At 61.9% G+C, this 18,806-nt stretch overlaps 1 protein-coding gene across 7 annotated transcripts in view; it reads left to right on the top strand.

Moving 5' to 3' along the window:
• The first annotated feature begins 2,766 nt into the window (after positions 1-2,766).
• Positions 2,767-18,806, top strand: part of XXYLT1 (xyloside xylosyltransferase 1) — a 233,364-nt gene continuing 217,324 nt past the window's right edge. For 5 of the 7 annotated variants that reach the window (XM_077884070.1, XM_077884071.1, XM_077884069.1 and 2 more), the window contains exon 1: positions 2,767-3,282. In XM_077884070.1, coding sequence (XP_077740196.1) covers positions 2,782-3,282 — 501 coding nt within the window. In that variant the 5' untranslated portion in view covers positions 2,767-2,781. Of the gene's footprint in view, positions 3,283-10,304; positions 10,406-15,595; positions 15,635-18,806 lie in introns of those variants that run through there. The other 2 variants (XM_077884075.1, XM_077884074.1) reach the window with 2 other exon arrangements.

Here is an 18,806-nt window from a genome sequence, read left to right as displayed (position 1 = left end):
CTTACCCAGATTTTACTTTGAATCAAATCTCAGACATTTCACTAACAAATCAGTATGTATGTCTAAAAGAAAAAAGCCAATCACAACATTGTATTTCCTTGAACTGTAAAACTACCGCAGTCTATTCAAACTGTCCCAATTGTACCAATGTGCTTTTATTTATTTATTTATTAAGATTTTATTTATTCATTCACGAGAGACAGAGAGAGAGAGAGCGGGGCAGAGACACAGGCAGAGGGAGAAGCAGGCTCCACGCAGAGAGCCTGATGTGGGACTTGATCCTGGGTCTCCAGGATCACGCCCTGGGCTGAAGGTGGTGCTAAACCACTGAGCCACCCGGGCTGTCATCAATGTGCTTTTAAAAAACAGATTCTTGGGGATCCCTGGGTGGCTCAGCGGTTGGGCACCTGCCTTTGGCCCAGGGCGTAATCCTGGGGTCCCGGGATCGAGTCCCACGTCGGGCTCCTGGCGTGGAGCCTGCTTCTCCCTCCTCCTGTGTCTCTGCCTCTCTCTCTCTATCATAAATAAATCTTTCAAAAAAATAAATAAAAATTAAAAAACAGATTCTTCAAATTAGAATTCATAGAGGTTCCATTCATTGCAGTTGGCTAATCAGTATCTCGAGTCTCTAAACCTGCAAGTTATTCCTCCGTTTATTTTGAAATGTCTCCACTTGCAGCTGGTGAACACATCCCTTGTAATGACAGCATCATTATTTTTGTTTAACCACTTTATTGACGACTGTTGATTCTAGTCTCTTGCCGACCTAAATCTAGTTCTGCTTTATCCTTCTGGCTAAATACATTTAATATCAACATTTAAATATGTGAATATATAAGTAGATGTAAATATTGTATCCCCAGGATGAATTCCTAGAAGTAGAAACGCTGATTGGTCAGGGGCGGGTATATTTTTGAGGTTCATTCAACGGGTCAGGTATCCAAGATGTTATGGCAAAAAAAAAAAAAGAGAAAGGGAGAGGTACTTGCTATTTCCTGGAGTCCTGCCTTCGTGCGACAGAGACGGGGCTGCCTGGGTCACGGGCGGCCTCACGGGCCGTCGGGCAGCGCCTTCTCCGGACCCCGGGTGGTGCTGGGTGTTGGGGGCCGCTCAAGGCAGCGGCCTGGGTCAGGGCTTGCGGGGGGGCGGGGGGGGCGGGGCCGGGCCTGGGGCCGCGCTTCCCGCCGTGACCGCCGAAGACCCGCTGTTGGGCGCTCTCGGGGGCGCGGGCCCGGCGCTCCGCGGCTCCTCTGGGCACCACGACGCCGCGTCTGGGGGCACGTTCAGGACCGGAGCGAGCGGGGAGGGGCCCGGGGGCGTCACCGCGGCTGCGGCCCCCCGGGAGCCCTGCTCGCCGCCTCGCGCGCCGGGCCTCTGCGGACCTGGGGTCCCCGGCGCGGCCGGCCCGCGGGAGGGTCAGGCGGCCCCGGCGCCCACCGCGTCTCCTCCGAAAGCGGCGGGTTCGAGCCACGCGCAGGAGCCTCCAGCCGCAGGCGTCCCGCTCGGTCCTCGGGCCGCGGGTGAGGACTCGCGCGTCGTCGGCGCCGCAGGGGCTCCGGGCCGCGGGCGGGTCCCCGGCGCGCCTCCCCGGCAGCCCAGAACCAGAACCGCCCCGCGCGGCCCGAGGCTCGGGGCTCCGGAGGCCGAGGCCCCGCCCCCTCCCGCGGACCACGCCCACCAGGACGGCAGGCCCCGCCCCCTCGGTGGGCCCCACCCCGGGCCACGCCTATCCAGGACCGGCAGGCCCCGCCCCCTCCCGCGGGCCACGCCCACCTGGACGGCAGGCCCCGCCCCCTCGGTGGACCCCCCCCCGGCCACGCCTATCCAGGACCGGCAGGCCCCGCCCCCCTCCCGCGGGCCACGCCCACCTGGACGGCAGGCCCCGCCCCCTCGGTGGACCCCCCCCGGCCACGCCTATCCAGGACCGGCAGGCCCCGCCCCCCGCGCGGGCCACGCCCACATGGACGGCAGACCCCGCCCCCTCGGTGGGCCCCCCCGATCCAGGACCGGCAGGCCCCGCCCCCTCCCGCGGACCACGCCCACCTGGACGGCAGGCCCCGCCCACTCGGTGGACCCCCCCCCGGCCACGCCGATCCAGGACCGGCAGGCCCCGCCCCCCGCGCGGGCCACGCCCACACGGACGGCAGACCCCGCCCCCTCGGTGGGCCCCCCCGGGCCACGCCGATCCAGGACCGGCAGGCCCCGCTCCCTCCCGCGGGCCACGCCCATTCAGGACGTAGGCCCGCTCCCAGGGAGGGGAGACCCCGCCCCCTCCCGCGGGCCCCGCCCCCGGTGGACCCCGCCCCCTCCCGCGGCGCCCCCCGGACGGCGAAGGAGCCGGGGGTTCGCTCGGTGGATCCCCAGCGCCAGCGGGTCGGCGGACAGAGGACCTGCAGCCTCCTGACGTTTGGGGGCGAGGGGGTCGGAGCCCGACTGCGCCCCTCGCGCGTGCAGCTCAGGGCTCCTGCTCCCGGAGGGCCGGCGCCGCGGCGCGTCTGCACGCTCGGGGCTCGGCGCCTGGAGCCGGGTATCCGGGACGGCCGGCGGCCGCACACCCCGGCCCCGCCCCCGCGGCCCGAACCCCGCCGCGTCTAGGACCCAGCGGCGGCCGCGCGGCCCCGCCCCCTCGGGCAGCAGCGCCCGCGGATTGGCTGCGGCCAGCGCGGTCCCGCCCCCGCCATGGCCGCCTCCCGCCGCCCGGGCTCCTGAGCGGCTGCGGGGTGCTGGTCGCCGCCGCCGCCGCCGCCGCCGCCGCCGCCCGGTCCGCGGGCCCCGGGGCGCATGGGTCGGCGAGGCGGGCCCTCCTGCGCGCGGGCCATGGCGCGCCTGGCCGCCGTGCGCTCCCACTACTGCGCGCTGCTGCTGGCCGCGGCGCTGGCCGTCTGCGCCTTCTACTACCTGGGCTCGGGCCGCGAGACCTTCTCCAGCGCCACCAAGAGGCTGAAGGAGGCCCGCGCCGGGGCCCCCGCGGCGCCCTCGCCGCCCGCGCCGGAGGTGGTGCGGGGCTCGGCGGCGCCGGCCGCGGGCGCCAAGGCCAAGGGCCTGGAGGGCGGCGGGCCCGGGCCGGTGGACTACCACCTGCTCATGATGTTCACCAAGGCGGAGCACAGCGCGGCGCTGCAGGCCAAGGCCCGCGTGGCGCTGCGCTCGCTGCTGCGTCTCGCCAAGTTCGAGCCGCACGAGGTGCTCAACCTGCACTTCGTGAGCGAGGAGGCCAGCCGCGAGGTGGCCAAGGCCCTGCTGCGGGAGCTGCTGCCGCCCGCCGCCGGCTTCAAGTGCAAGGTGAGCGGGGCTGGGCGACGGCGCGCCTGCGTCACCGCGCTCGGCGGGGCGGGCGGCGGGCGGCGCCCCCCTACGTCCTGTGGCCCTACGTCACCGCGCTCGGCGGGGCGGGCGGCGGGCGGCGGGCGGCCGACGGCGCCCCTCTACGTCACCGCGCTCGGCCGGGCGGGCGGCGGGCGGTGCCCCCCTGCGTCGGTGCGCCCCTACGTCACCGCGCTCTGCCGCGACCCGGACCGGGGCCGCTCGGCCGGCGCGGGGCGGGGGCGCGGGGCGGGGGCGCGGGGCGGGGGCGCGGCCTGTGCGCCTGCAGCTCTGGCTCCTCGGTCTCGGACTTGTGAGGTCGCAGCCGGTCGCCCCGCGGGGTCGGCCGCACGGGGTCTTGCCGAGGTCGCCTGAGCGGGAGTCGCGTGGTGCCCACCCCCCGGCCCGAGCCGCCGGAGCGCCGCCTCCCCCCACGCCCCAGATCGCGGCCCCGTTAGGAGGCGCCGCCGCCCGCGGAGACCGGCAGGGCCGGCCCCGGCCTCGCTCCTCGTCGGGGCCGCACCTCGGGCTCTGGCCTCCGTCGGGCCGCGGGCCCCGCGCTGAGCTCCCGGCTCGCACCGAGACTAGGCCTTGGGGCCGCGCGGTGCCGGCGACACGGGGCCTGCGGGGCCGCTGGACCCCGCCTCTGTGCCCAGGGAGCCGGCGGGGCTCCTCCCGGACATGCGGGGCTCGGGGCTCGGGGCTCGGCGGGCGCGAGGACGCCGGCCGGGCGGGGCCTGGCCCGCCCCTCCTCCCCCACCCCGCCTCCCGTCCCGCCTCCGGTCCCACCTCCCGTCCTCCCCTCCCTTCTCCTCCCATCCTCCCCTCCCATCCCGCCTCCCGTCCCGCCTCTCGTCCCACCTCCCGCCCCGCCTCTCGCCCTCCCCTCCCGCCTCCTGTCCTCCCTCCTCCCGTCCTCCTTCCTCCCGTCCTCCCCTCCCGTCCTCCCCTCCCCTCACTTCCTCTCCCCTCCCCTCCCCTCCTCCCATCCCCTCCCGTTCCGCCTCCCGTCCCGCCTCCGGTCCCACCTCCCGTCCTCCCCTCCCTTCTCCTCCCATCCTCCCCTCCCACCCCGCCTCCCGTCCCGCCTCTCGTCCCACCTCCCGCCCCGCCTCTCGCCCTCCCCTCCCGCCTCCTGTCCTCCCTCCTCCCGTCCTCCTTCCTCCCGTCCTCCCCTCCCGTCCTCCCCTCCCCTCACTTCCTCTCCCCTCCCCTCCCCTCCCCTCCTCCCATCCCCTCCCGTTCTGCCTCCCGTCCCACCTCCGGTCTCACCTCCCGTCCCGCCTCCCGTCCTCCCCTCCCTTCCTCCCCTCCCTTCTCCTCCCATCCTCCCCTCCCCTCCCGTTCTGCCTCCCGTCCCACCTCCCGTCCCACCTCCCGTCCCACCTCCCGTCCCACCTCCCGTCCCACCTCCGATCCCACCTCCCGTCCCACCTCCCGTCCCGCCTCCCGTCCTCCCCTCCCTTCTCCTCCCATCCTCCCCTCCCCTCCCGTTCCGCCTCCCGTCCCACCTCCGATCCCACCTCCCGTCCCGCCCTCCCTTCTCCTCCCATCCTCCCCTCCCCTCCCGTTCTGCCTCCCGTCCCACCTCCCGTCCCACCTCCCGTCCCACCTCCCGTCCCACCTCCGATCCCACCTCCCGTCCCGCCTCCCGTCCTCCCCTCCCTTCTCCTCCCATCCTCCCCTCCCCTCCCGTTCCGCCTCCCGTCCCACCTCCGATCCCACCTCCCGTCCCGCCCTCCCTTCTCCTCCCATCCTCCCCTCCCCTCCCGTTCCGCCTCCCGTCCCGCCTCCCGCCCCGCCTCTCGCCCTCCCCTCCCGTCCCGCCTCCCGTCCTCCTCTCCCCTCCCGTCCCACCTCCCGCCTCCTGTCCTCCCCTCCTGTCCCACTTCCCGTCCCGCCTCCCGCCCTCCCAAGGCGGGGCAGATACGGAGAGGAGGGGGAGAGGCGAGGAAGGCAGGACTGCAGTGAAGCCCTGGGAGCCCCACCGAAGTTGTGCTCACACCCAGAGGTCTCTCCTAAGGCTATTTTCAAGTGAAATAAAAATACTTCTTAGCTGAAATGGTTGCAGACATAGATCATAGAACATCATTAGTGACCTTAGATTACATTTTGGTTAACTAAATATTATATTAAAAAATCACTTAACCAGAAAAATCTTGTTTTGATTATTATTGAAACTCTTTCAAAATCTACTGGTTTGTCTCCTAACAGGATGGAAGTCTGTTATTTCTTCGCTTATTTAGTGAACCTCCAAACGTGCTGTGTCCCACCTGCCGGGTTAGGAGCCGCTAGCCTGTATACTCGGTCCATCCATAGCCTCCATACTGCGTCAGAATCACGCGGGTACACTTATTAAAAAATCAGCATCCCTCCAAAAAAAAAAAAAAAAAAATCAGCATCCTGGGCCCTGCCCCAGCCTGTGGATCAGAATCCCCCAGGTGGGGCCTGGGGCCTTGGATCCGAATTTGTATGGAGCTATAGAGGCAGAGGTGGGAGGTCACTGCCCTGAGGGATACAGGAGCTCCTGGGGCTTTCTTGCGGATCTCTCCGACCCAGCTCAGCCATCCTTTCCGTGCGGCCCTCCCTGGGAGCACAGTGCCCGCACATAGTGGGTGTTCAGCAAATATTTGGCTGAACAACTCTCTGTCCTGGCTCCCCTGGTTCTGCTGGCATGGAAAGGCTGTACGTTCATCTTGTTAAAATGCTGCTTTTATGCCATTGCTTCCACTCAGAGCTTCCCGACTCCTGGCTAACCATCCTCTCAGGTTATTCCAAATCCTAGACCTACTGTGCGTGGCTTCAGTTTCCTTGCTCAGCCTTTCCTCCCTAGGCTGCGGAAAAGCTGTCTGTTCCCATGGGGTTTTGCTTGCTCTGCTCCTGGGCCATCTGTTGCCTCGTTCTGTTTGTCAAGAGGAATCCTACACTTCTCAGCCTTACGTGGCGACCTGCCTTTTCCATAGCCTTCCTTGCTGTATCAGGTTTGATAGAATATGCCGTGGAACCCCCAAATTTTGGTGGCTCACGCAAGATTGAGCTTTATTTCTCATCTAAAAGTTCAGAGGTAGGCATTTCTGGTGGCATGGGGGCTTCCCGAAGTCAGCAGGGTCCTAGGCTCCTTGCAGCTCTCTGCTTCTCTGTCCCTAGGGACTGGCCCTTTGTCCTCATTGGCCAGGCTGGCTGCTACAGCGTTAGCCATCACATCTGTGTTGTGGTAGCACGATGGAGGAAGAATCAAGAGAAGAGGACTCAGTTAAAAAGAGGGGTTCAGTTAATAAGGAGAGGAGAGCAGGTTTGGGGGTAGACGACTGGCCAACCCTGCCCCACCCCTTAGGAGCCCAGCCTGGTTGTGACCGAGCACCTGCTGTATGTGGGACCCCAGAGTCACAGCTATGAGGGACGCCGACATGGGTCAGGCACAGCCCCTGCCATCCAGGAACCCACCCCGCTGAGCGTCACACTCCCATTCATCCTGTCCTGCTGCAGAACTCAGTAGGTTGGGCATGAGCTGGTCCTGAGGGAGTGAGAGGTCTGAGTCTCAACTCCGGTTGGCCAGTCACTAGCTGGGTGGGTAATCCGCCTCGCCTCTGTGAGTGAGGATCCAACACGTGCTTCCTGAGTAATTCCAGGACATTTTTCATCACCCTCAAAAGAATAGTCACAGAGAGAGAGAGAGAGAGAGAGAGAGAGAGAGGCAGAGACATAGGCAGAGGGAGAAGCAGGCTCCATGCACCGGGAGTCCGATGTGGGATTCGATCCCGGGTCTCCAGGATCAGGCCCTGGGCCAAAGGCAGGCGCCAAACTGCTGCGCCACCCAGGGATCCCCTGGCTTCCTTTTCTTGGCATGGATAGTACTTCATCCTTTTTAATGGTTGAAGAATACTCCATTGCCTGGCCATGCCACATTTATTTATTCATTATTTGATGGACATTTGGGTGGTTTCTACTTGTTGGCTATTGTGAACATTTGTTTATGAGTTCTTGTGTGGATGTATGTGTTCAGGTCTCTTAACCTTTGAGGAAATGCAGTTTTCCAAAGTGGTTGCACCAATCTGCATTCTCACCAGCAGTGTATGAGGGTTCCAGATTCTCCACGCGCCCACCAGCACGTGTCGGCATCTTTCTGATCAGAGCCGATCTCATGGGTGGGAAGTGGCATCTCACTGTGGTTTTGATGTGCATTTCCCTAATGACTAATGGTGAGATGATTACATATCGATAAAGACAACTGCATACATATATTTGATATTTTTCTTATATGTTTACCAAAATGCATTTTGCAAGAAACTGGTGCCTTGACTCCCCTCCCTACCCAGAAAGATGTTATAGCATCTCTGGAAACACTTGCATTCTGAAGAATACGGTTTAGAATTTTTTTTTTTTTTTTAAGATTTCATTTATTTATACATGAATGAGAGAGAGAGAGAGAGAGAGGCAGAGACACAGGCAGAGGGAGACACAGGCTCCATGCAGGGAGCCCGATGCGGGACTCGATACCAGGACCCCGGCATCATGCCCTGAGCCAAAGGCAGATACTCAACTGAGTCACCTAGGTGCCCCCAGTGTAGTAATTTCTGATGTATATGGTAAATGTTATTTCTAAAATCAGTGGAGCGATGTTCCTTTATGAAGACTTGATAGGAGAATAATAGTGACATTGTTCAGCACAAATAGTAACGTTTGAGAAAGCACTTTACAAACATCTCATTTGACCATCACTGTGACAGGTGAAGGGGTCCCCAAGGTTGACAGATCATGTGACTTACTTGAGCTCCCAAAGTAAGTCGTGGGGTTAGGCAGTGTCATGCTTTAGGGAAGAGGGGACACCCGGGAGAGTGGGGGCCATGAGGGCTGGGCTGTAGCCCACCTCACAATCTAGCTTTCCCTGCCCTGCAGCCTCAAATAATTACATGAATCTGAATAGAGCCTGGGCAGCGACGGTCTCCCTCACCTTCCAGAACACTGCAGGATCACCCCGCTTTGGAGCTGGAAGGAAATTGTGACGTTAGGGGTGTGGTGTCCTCCCAGTGCGCCCACAGACCCGGGTGGAGGGGGCAGTGGCTCATGTAGCCCACACAGAGCAGCGGTTAGAGTCCTCTCTGGGCGACCCTGCTACGCAGCCTCTGCTCCCTCTTGGGTGCACTGCAGGTGCCTGCCAGGTGCTGGGCCCGGGCTCACCTGTCCCCCCGGGCCTCCCTGTGTGACCCCACAGGGCCTTCTGGCTGCGGAGGGAGGGGAGGCCAAGCCCTGCTGGCTGCTGCCGTTAGCTTTCCAGCAGCCCTGTGCCTGAGCCCAGTGGGGTCCGTCCTGGGAGAGCCCCGGGGTCAGGGTCGGCGCGGGGTCCGACCTGGGGGAGCCTTGGGGTCAGGGTCAGCGTGGGGTCCGACCTGGGGGAACCCCGGGGTCAGGGTCCGTGCGGGGTCTGTCCTGGGGGAGCCCTGGGGTCAGGGTCGGCGCAGTGCTCGCTGAGCCGGAGCGGGAGCCAGAGCCGGGCCGCTGCTCCCGGGCTCCCTGGTGCAGGTCCTCAGGGGTCCTCAGGGCCTCTGGGGGCCTGGGCTGCGCTCGCCACCCCCAGGCGCCTCCTGGGTTCACCCCCGCCCCCCTGCCACATCACAGCCAGCTGGGAGGGCCCTGCGGGACCAGGGAGGCGCCTGCTGCTGCGGGAGCTCCTGCAGGTGACCCAGCCGGGTGGAGCTGTGGGGGGTGGCCTGGAGGGGAGGGGTGCCGGGAGCAGGGCTGCTGGGAGCCGGGCTGCTACTGTGGGCAACCTGTGCACCCACCCCTGCATCTGCGGAGCCAGCCCTGTCAGCTGGCACAAAGCCTGCTGTTAACCTAATGCGCTTTAAATTAAAGCCATTGGTTTTACTTATTGGGTGATTACTGTTAGGCAGCTCCAAAGAAGTGACCGTCCTGCGGGTAGGAGCGGGTGTCGGACGCTGGCCCTGTTGCCCTGCCCTGGCCTCCTTCCCCTCCTGGCTGGAGCTCCCCACCTCTTCTGCGCGGTGCCAGCCAGGGCAGGAGCACGTGGCTTGGAGCCCAAAAGCAGCCCCTGACGTCTGGGAGCAGTGGGGCCCTGGATGTGATCCCCTGCCCTCTTTCCCCAAACACACGACGTTACAGGCGGCTGCCTAACAAACGGGGGCTTCTCCTCATGGTACCTGAGCAGGTGTGTTGGGAGGAGTTGGGAAAGGCGCAGAGCTTCCAGATCCGGCTGGAGGGCAGCGGAGCTAGCTTGCCAAACTGCATTCTGCCCAGCTTTACTTGAGGCTTCTGTCTGTTGGGGCTGCTGTAACAAAACACGACCGACGAGGCGCCTTATAAACAGTAGATGTTTTTTCTCCCAGTTTTGAAGGCTGGAGGTCCAAGACCAGGGTGCCAGCCAAGGCTCCTTTCTGGGTTGGAGACCCCAGCTTCTTGCTGTGTCCTCAGAACACTAATCCCGGGGCGCCTGGGTGGCCCTGTGGGTGACTTTGGAGAGGTACATGCTTTGCAAGTTGGTAGGATGTGACCCTCCCAACCTTACAGGGTGGGGAGCTGAGGCCGCTGGGCCCACAGACGGGCCTCGGCCCCTTTAGCTGCCGGGAGAGTCATGACCAGAAGGAGAGGGTGCCACCTGGCTGAGTCTGTGGGGCTCCCTGGCCGGTTGGGGTGGTCAGCGCCTGGGCGGCAGGGCTCCCTGCAGTGGGAGGGGCCGCGGAGCCCCGCAGGAGCCCCCCAGGAGCCCCGCAGGAGCCGCGCAGGCTGGCTGGGGTAGCACTCGCCTGGACCCCGCTGTACCCCAAGCCATTCATGCCTCGGGGACTTTGCTCAGCCACTTTCTGTCCCGGAACACGCATCCCTCCCTTCTTTATCGATCTGGCTTTTCGCTCGTGAGGCTGCAGTTCTGGTGGACGTCAGCCGTGGGGGGAGCCGTCCCTGGTTGCCTCCCGGACCTGTTCCTCTTCTCTGCGCTCCCGCTGGGCTGGAGTTGGCCCCGTGCAAGCTCCTGGAGGGCGGGGCTGTGTCTTCCTTCCTCCTGTGTTTTCTGGACACAGTGTAGCCCCGGGCTCTGGGCAGACTGCGGAGCTGCTGGGGTCGGTTGGGCCGCCCCAGGCCAGCACAGGTGGGCAGCGCCGTGCGATGCACGCTGGGGTGGTCTCCTGGGCCTCTGGGCGGGCAGTGGGCTGCTGGTGCTCCTCCCCGCCATTCCGTGAGCGTGCTCTGACACGAGTGGGACGTGGCTGGCCAACATTTGCAGTCCTTAACCGCCTATGGAGGCCTCTGGATTTAGAGAAGACTTCCTCGTGGCTTTTAACAGCAGCTTCTCCAGGCAGGAGGTCATCCAGCCTGAGGCCAGCTGGGAAGATTCGGGCGTGTCCTGAATCTTGGCTTTCAGAACGCTCCCCCTTGAATTACTAAGGAGACGTACTCATCCTGGTCTAGGGACGTGGAGGAGGCTCGGCCTGGCCATGTGCTCTGCCCAGGACCCCCGGCCCGTGGGCAGTGCCTGGGGCTGGCACTCGCTGGCGTGCGGTGGGCAGAGTCCTGCCAGGGGTCATGTTCCTGGGACCCTGACTTCCTCTGCCAAGGCCTTTCAGGGTGTTGAGCCTCAGTTTCTCCTCTGTAAGATGGGTAGGGACACTGCAGCCTGGAATAGTGTTGTGTGACTCCCTCACTGGCCTGTGGAACCTGGGTGCTAAGGAGTGTAAAGAACAGGCCCTTCCTAGACCTTTCCTGAATGGCAGGGTAGGAGATGGGGGTGGCCGTGGGTCCTGAAGCCACAGTTCACCTCTTTCTGGGGTGGTTCCCGGGATGGCTCTGAGCAGTGCTCCCTGCTGACGCTCCCCTCCGTCTCTGGGCGAGGTCCTGACTCAGGGGGCCTGTGCCCCGGCTCGGAGTGTGGCCTGCCACAGCTCTCTTCCACGTCTGCCACCACCATGTGAGTGACAGGCACCAGGCCACGTCCCACCCTCAGCCTCCTATGTACTCCTCAGACCGGTCAGCCCCCGAGGGGGAGGTGTTCGCAGATGAGGATCCCAAGCCCAGAGCAGCTTTAGTAGCTTGCCCAGGGCCCTTGGCCAGGGCGCCGGAGCAGCCTTTCCGACTCTCAGGCACCCGTGATGTCGGGGTCCCTCTGCTCTCTGCCCTCGGGGAGCTGGCTTGCCAGTAGCACGTGCTCGGATTCACTGGGGCCCCTCACGCGTATCCTCCCCCCGCCAGCAGGTCGGGAGCCCGCTGGGTGGCTGGTGGAGAGCAGGGGAGCCTCAGAGCCTGCGTGGGGCAGTCTCACTCCTCCAGGTTGTGCCCCGCAGAACCGCCCGGGGCCTCCGGGACCGTGCTGGTCGCAACCCCACCTCCAGGGCCTCCAGGGTTTGGCAGCAAGTCCGAGGAAGCCAGCACCGGACGAGCTGGGCAGGCTGTGGAGTCCCTGCATGTTACCTGGGAGGAAATGGGGGCCCAGGGAGGCCGAGCGACCGGCTTGAGCTCATGCAGCCAGGCGATGGGCAAAGGGTCTGGGGCCCAGGCCGTGCCACGCCTGCCTTCCCTTTTATGTGTTTCTGAGCCCAGTTCTGGCTTGTGCTGGCCTCTGCTGCTTTGTCTTCTGTCCCTGTCCTCTGCCTCACCCACCCGTGAGTGCCCTGTGCGCGCCTGCATCCATTGGCCCTCCGTGGCGTTGCTTCACAGCCCACTGAGCGGCTGTGCCACGCGTAGCGGAGCCAGCCTCCTCGGGCAGGTGCTGGTGGAAGGGATCCCGCTGCTGTCTCCTGCCCAGGCCTGCACCCCGCCTACCACCTGCCGCAGCCTGGGCTCTCCACTGTGTGAGCCGAGCTACCCAGAACGCAGGTAGTGCCGTTACGGGGGAGCCCAAGCACCCTGCCTGGAGGGCCCGCTCCCGCTGAAGGCTCTCGGAGGCCGCTGCTGTTGGACCGGGGCCCAGGGATGCGGTCTGTGTCTGATCTCCGTCCGGGGGCAGCCTGCTGGAGGGGGCGCGTGTGTTTTTTGAGTGATCGTGGTGCTGACTCTGGAGGAGTCTGGGTCGGGATGCGACTCTATCTCCTCTGTCAAGGAGGCAGCGGGTGGGTAGTCGTTTGTCTTCTCTGAGCTCCTTCCTCATCTGCGGAGGGGGCACAATAGTACCATCGCCTCAAAACGTTGTGGGGATGAGATTAAACGACGGGCTTGTTTGTGCCCAGCACATACTAGATGCCTCTCGGGACCTTGTGCACGGCTGCCCGACCCCCAGGAGCGCCCCTCAGGCCTGTGTCCTGCCTGGCCCAGCCCTAGAGCACCGCCTCATGGGCCTGCCCCTCTGCACCTGCCCGTCGGGTTCTCAGGTCGGATCCTGCTCCAGGTGCCTGCGCCCATGGATGCTCAGCTTTGTCTTATAAGAGAGCAAGTTTGGCAGAGAGATGCCCTGGCCCACATACTTCATCGTATCCCGTGTACCTGCCAAGCAAGAGTGACATGGTGACGGAGCCTGTTGGGGTGGACCCTGTGGTCCCCAGTTTCCTCCCAGTGGAAAAGGAACAAGCCTTCACTTGAAGAGAACGGCTCGTGCAGAGGAGACAGTGACTTGGAAATATGCCAGCAGGGCAGGGGACCGGTGCCCTCTGGTAGTTATTTCGGCTGGTGACTACCTGCTCTAAGGTAAGTTTGACCTGTGATCAGAGTAGTGGAATTTTATCCAGGTAAGGTCAGAGTGACCCCTGGTCCTGGGGACAGGGCACCGGAGAACTGGCCAGCGTTGGTCAGCCCCTGCTGATGTCGGAGTCCTCGCCGGAGTCTCGGGTCCTGATCCCCCTTGGGGGCAGCTGTGCCTGCGCGGAGGAGCCGGTGGTGGAGTGTGCGGCCGCCCTCTGGGAGCACAGCCACACGGTGCCCAGCCTCGGGCCTGCAGTCACATGGAGCCCGTGTGCGGTGAGCCCAGGGCAGGCGCCCCCGGCTCGTCTGAGAGCGTCACTCCGGAGCGTTCCAGTTTAGCACCCAACCTGGCCGGTGCCTCCCTTGGTCGGTGAAGAGCAAACAGCCGAGGAGTTACCTGAGGTTAGTGAGCAGCATTTGCAGAAGAGGAAGACGTTCACGGAGCTTGGCTGCGTGTACTTGTCTGTTTCTCCAACTCCCGGAACGGCTTGCGCTTTGAGCAGAAACGTGCACAGGCTGAGTCTGTCCTAACGCGGCCTGCTCGCCTGGTTGCTCAACTGTGAGAACAAACGCAAAACGGGAACATTTCTCTTTACTTAAAGCAAAAGCCCCGGGAGGTGAAACAGGACCCTGCTGCTGAGCCTCTTGGTTTCTGGAGCCGCCGACCCCGGAGCTCTTTGCTGTGACCTGTGCAGCACCTGGGATGGATTTATGGGAATCTTTGAGGGGCTGTTCTAGCCTGGAGATGCGGGAGGGGATTCTCACCGCCCCTTGAGAGCATTCCATTCCGCGGGGATCCAGGCCTGGCCGTGGGGCGAGCGAGAGAGTGGGCAGGCGGGAGTAGGGAGCGGAGCCCCGAGAACCTGTCCACTGCCTCAGGTAGCGTAGCTGTGCGCCCCGCCCTCAGGAGCCACGTCACTCTGCCGCTGGCACCGGGATCTTGCCCGCCCACGGCGGACTTTTGGTGTAGCCGGGGCATGTGGGTGTCTGCTCGTTCCCCTCGAGAGCCACGCGTGGGGTTGCAGCTCGAGGATGCTTTCCCATCTCTCTGCCCTGTCTCGTGCTTATTGTTTGTATGGCTGTATTGTCCGTTGTCACCCTGTTTCTCCTGTAAGTTGTCCCGGGACTTCCTGATTTTTCACACTCTAAATAAACTCCACGTCTGCGTGTTTCTTTTCCCTCTTTTGGATTGTTCTCAAAGCTCTTCCTTGACTCTCCGTAAGGGACACGTCACAGTTGGAAGGGTCCTGTGCCCATAAGTCGTATCTGAAAATCAGGACTCAGCCCCAGCCGTCCTCAGTACCCACGGCCCACTCTCTTGGCTTTCTCTTATACTGAGTTTTTCAGCTCATTCACATCGCACGATGCTGCTTTGTGTCTTTTTAGTATTCTGTTTTATTTTTTTTAGTACTTATTTTTTTTAAGGACTTTATTTGAGAGAGTGAGAGGGAGAGCATGAGCCAGTGAGGAGGGAGCAAGGGGGGGACCAGACACCTCACTGAGCAGGGAGCCCAGTGGGATCCAGGCGTGAGGCTCCGGCCCAGCACCCCGGGATCATGACCTGAGCCAAAAGCAGACACTGGGCCAACTGAGCCACCAGGTGCCCCAGTATTTTATTTTCTTATACATTAAAAATTTAAGTACAACCCATCAAAATATAGAAAACCCCAGAAAAATGTAATAGATTATGGTCTTATTACATGGGTTAGACAGATGCTAATGTTTTGCCATATCTGTTTCAATTTATTTATTTATTTATTTATTTATTTATTTATTTATTTATTTTTCACATTCTTTTTTTTAAAGGAATAAGACATTATAGATCTGACTTAGAGCCCACTCCTCCTCCTCCCCCATCCTTCCCCTTTGGAGCGTTCACTGCCACACACAGGGAGCAGGTACGCTTCGTGGAATCTGTATTTTTGTACTTTTACCACATACACACGTGCCCACAAAAACATATATGCGTCTTTTTTGTTGCTTTCTATTTTTTAGACAGACTGATTTATTTTAGAGGGAGAGACTGTGTGCACTGAGCGGGAGGGGAGCAGACGGGGAGAGAGAATCCCAAGCAGAGCCCCTGCTGAGCCCAGAGCCCCAGGGGCTGGATCCAGGCAGAGACACAGGCAGAAGGAGAAGCAGGCTCCATGCAGGGAGCCTGATGTGGGACTCGATCCCGGGACCCTGGGGTCACGCCCTGGGCTGAAGGCGGCGCTAAACCGCTGAGCTCCCTGGGTTGCCCTCTTATGCAGTTTGAGTGGAAGATCCTCGGATCCGGGGGCTTAGGGCCAAAGCAGGGAGATGCCAACAGAGGGGAAGCCAAAGGCTGCTGCTGGCCGTGCTGGGGCGCCCAGGAGGGCCACTGCTTTCTCCGCGACGCACACAGTGAAGGTCCACGGAGCCCTGTGCAGCGTGGCCGAAACCCTTACTGAGCCGTACTGTGCAGCGGGGCTAGTAGGTGCCAGCACTGCCCCGGGGCACAGAGACAGGCCGCCATCTCCCTGGGTAACAGATGCAGAACAGGCCAAGGCTCTTGCCTTGGTGCGGCTCGTGTTCTCGCAGGAAGGGGATTAAACGGGCCGACGCATGTGTCCGCTCTCTGCCTGGGACACCGTGGAGGAGGAGCTAAAGAAGGGCTAGGGCCCGCTTCACCTGTGTGTCACTCCATGGCCAGGAAACGAGGAAGATGTACAGGGTCCCAGGAGTCCGAGTAAGTGACACGGTGTGTTAATGGGATAAGAGGCCTCGGGAGCGTGGGACAGCTGAGCTTTCTAGTCGCTAGGCAGGGCCGTCATTGCTGGGGGTGGCTCGGAGTGGAGGCCTAAGGAGCGGAGCTGGCCGGGAGCTGGCCGTGCCCCCGGGAGGAAGAGGGTAGGCCAGGTGGGGGGGCCTGGCTGTGCGGGATCAGCAAGGCCTTGCATGTGGTGGGGGGAGGCCCTGCGAGGCCCGTGAGGAGCCCGGTGTCCTGCCCAGGGAAGAGGCTGCGGTGGGGAGCAGAGGGAGGAGAGGGGCTCCCGGGACCCCCCAGGGACAGACAGGTTGTTCACATTCTAGAATCAAAAAGGCCTGGGTCGCCCAGCAGGTCACCCTGGGCAGGCGACGTCCCCTTTATGAAGGCACAGGCACGGCCAGGTGGGCTGAGCTTGTGTCTGTGCCTCATGGGGCGGTGACCTGCAGGTGCCAGCGCCTGGGGGGCGGAGGCATGTGCTGTCCGTGTGCCCGGGGCACTCGGGGCTCAGGCTGCAGGAGGGCTTGGTGCGGAGCCTGTGAGGAGCAGGGAGGTCTAGTTCCCACGCCCGCCTTGGGGAGCAGGCCTTGGGGAGGGCCGGCACCAGGCTGTCCACGCGGGCTGGGCGCTGGGAGTGCATCATGCCTCCCGGAAAGCTGGGCACGAGTACTGTCTCCAGAGTCTGGTCCTTGGAAGGTTTGCTTGGCGGCTGCTGCCCAAATCCCGTACCTGCTGCAGCATCACCCCCCGAGGCGGAGTTTACGCCGACTTCGTGAGTCTTTCCCCAGCCTCTCCTTACCCATCACCTGTGAAATCATAGCTCTGAAATGGTTTTTTACTTGTGTTTTCTTGTATTTTACACACCAGAGTCAGTCTGTAAGTATTTGAGTGGTTCGTCTTTGTGCCTCTCAGAATTTTCTTTTGTATCCACCCCCCCCATCCCCCCCGGGTGTCGCTGCAGCTTGCAGAGCCCAGGACGAGGGTTCCTGAAGCCTAGGAGAGCCAGCAAGTGGTGGGGGCCGTCCCAGAGGCTGACTGCTCCGAGCTGGGGGCACAGACTGTGGAGGGTCCCCGTTTGGGCTCCAGCTGCGTCCCAGCCCCAGGGAGCCGGCTGGGGACTGAGGCCGTGGGGGGAGCAGAGGGTGTAGGGCTGGTCCCCACCCGCGGCCGCTTCCTCCTGCCAGGGTGAGGCTGGAACTCAGTGTGGCCCTTGGGTGTCGCTCCTGGTAAAGCTGCAGTGCTCTCCAGAGGCCACAGGTCGTGGGGGATTACCACCCGGACTGGAAGAGACCGGGGGATCCGTCAGGAACACTGTGCACGTCCCCAGGCACGGACTTCTGGGGGCGCAGAGACACCCCCAGCTCCTCCGGGGCCTCCCAGGACAGTCCTGCCTTCTCTGCCCTTCCACCTCTTCCAGCCTCCTGCTGCTTTCCTTTGGCCTCTTACCTTCTCCTTTGGGCTGGGAAACGTGATATTATGGTAAATTGGCTTGTACTGTCGGGAAAACAGCATTAGATGTAAAAAGCCAAAAAACAAAATCCAAACCTCATCATTTGTGAAAGAGGCAGTTTTAAGGAATGATTGTGAGCAACCACTGTGTCAGGTTGTCTTAAAGAGCTCGCGAAACATATTCTTTGGTGAGTGCCGGAAAGGTGGGCAGTGACTGGGGCGTTTCGGACGCTCTCTCCTTTCTTTTGAAGAGTTTGTTTATTGGAGAGAGAGAGGGTGCAGCAGAGTGAGAGTGAGAGCTCACAAGAGTGAGGGGGGCACGCAGCAGGCTCCCCACGGAGCAGGGAGCCCTCTGTGGGGCTCCATCCCAGGACCCCGGGATCATACCTGAGCTGAAGGCAGATGCTTAACCCACTGAGCCACCCAGGTGCCCCTCAGGGGTGTTTTTTCTCAACGAAGATTCCTGAGCCTGCCCACAAACGGACTCCTGATGCCTGGGGTGAGGCCCCAGGAGTCTGCATTTTTGCAGGATGCCCCAGCGACAGCCTTTGCATAGTGGCTTTGGAGAGCCTTGGGTGCCTACTAGCCTCCTGCTGGCGCAGCTGCAGCCCCCTGGTTGTGGTTCGATCCGTAGTCACCCACCATGTGGGGCCTTTTCCAGACGTGCGGGTCTGGTCTGTCTACATTGTGTTTCCTCCTTGTCCCCCCCTTAACCTGGCCAGATTGAGCTGTTGGAGAAATGGAATCTGCTGACATGCTGAGAACCTTGTAGAAGTGAGTTCCAGAACCCTAAGTGCCAGATCTGGTTATCTGGAAACTTCTGATGGTGCAGTTGGGGGTGAGGTGGAGATGAGGGTGGGGAGGCAACCAGACAAGATATTTTTGTAGCAACTGGACACCTTGTAGTGAGGACGGCTTTAGCTTTTGAGCTGTTAGTAAAGTGGGTCACGGGAATGGATTGGACATTCTTTGGGAATTAGACGGGCAGGCTGGTTTTTTTCTTCTTGAGCTGCTTGTGCTTCTGCCTGGCACAATTAAATTACATCTAGGACATCTTGCAGAAGTGCTAAACGTCCTAAGAAGTAGGAGCCGAAACAGGACACCCGCAGCACAGGGCGGGTAGCTCCATGGGGGGGTGAGTTTGCCCACCCACTGGTGGACGACGCTGGTGCTGGTGGTGGCGTGAGTCCAGATGCAGCTGCAGAAGCCTTCCGACCCAGTGCTCTAGGCTCCCCGTGGGACAAGCCGACACCCATTTGCTGTTCCCGTAGTACATAGATTCCAGCCTGTGGCAAGTGCACCAGGGATATTAGTTTTGGGGGGTCTCCCACAGCTCTGTGCCGTCATTCTTCTCCAGCAGCACTTCGGGGGACAGTGTGTAGCCGAGCACAGCGGGCCGTGTCGCCATCCCGTGGCACTGTGTCCGGCGCTGGGGGGGTTGCTCTTCTTCCGGCCGACCTTGCCTCGGTGTTTCCTGGAAACCTGGCATTGTGTGCAGAGCCAGCGCCTGTCACCTTGTTTCTTGGCTCCCAGATCGTGGTGTGACCTGACTCCCACGTGACAAATGAGTTTTCTCCACCAAGTTGAGCTAAGACCTGGCATTGCTTTATGTCTTCTGTGAATGTTGAGGGCAGTTGTGGCTTGGCTTTTCAGGGCCGCGCGTGCCTGCAAGCCCAGGGCCCGGCTGGCAAACACACGTACCCCT

Source organism: Canis aureus, chromosome 35, assembly GCF_053574225.1.
Source record: "Canis aureus isolate CA01 chromosome 35, VMU_Caureus_v.1.0, whole genome shotgun sequence".
In the NCBI taxonomy this organism is placed as follows: domain Eukaryota; kingdom Metazoa; phylum Chordata; class Mammalia; order Carnivora; family Canidae; genus Canis; species Canis aureus.
This window is presented reverse-complemented; position numbering and strand designations above follow the sequence as displayed.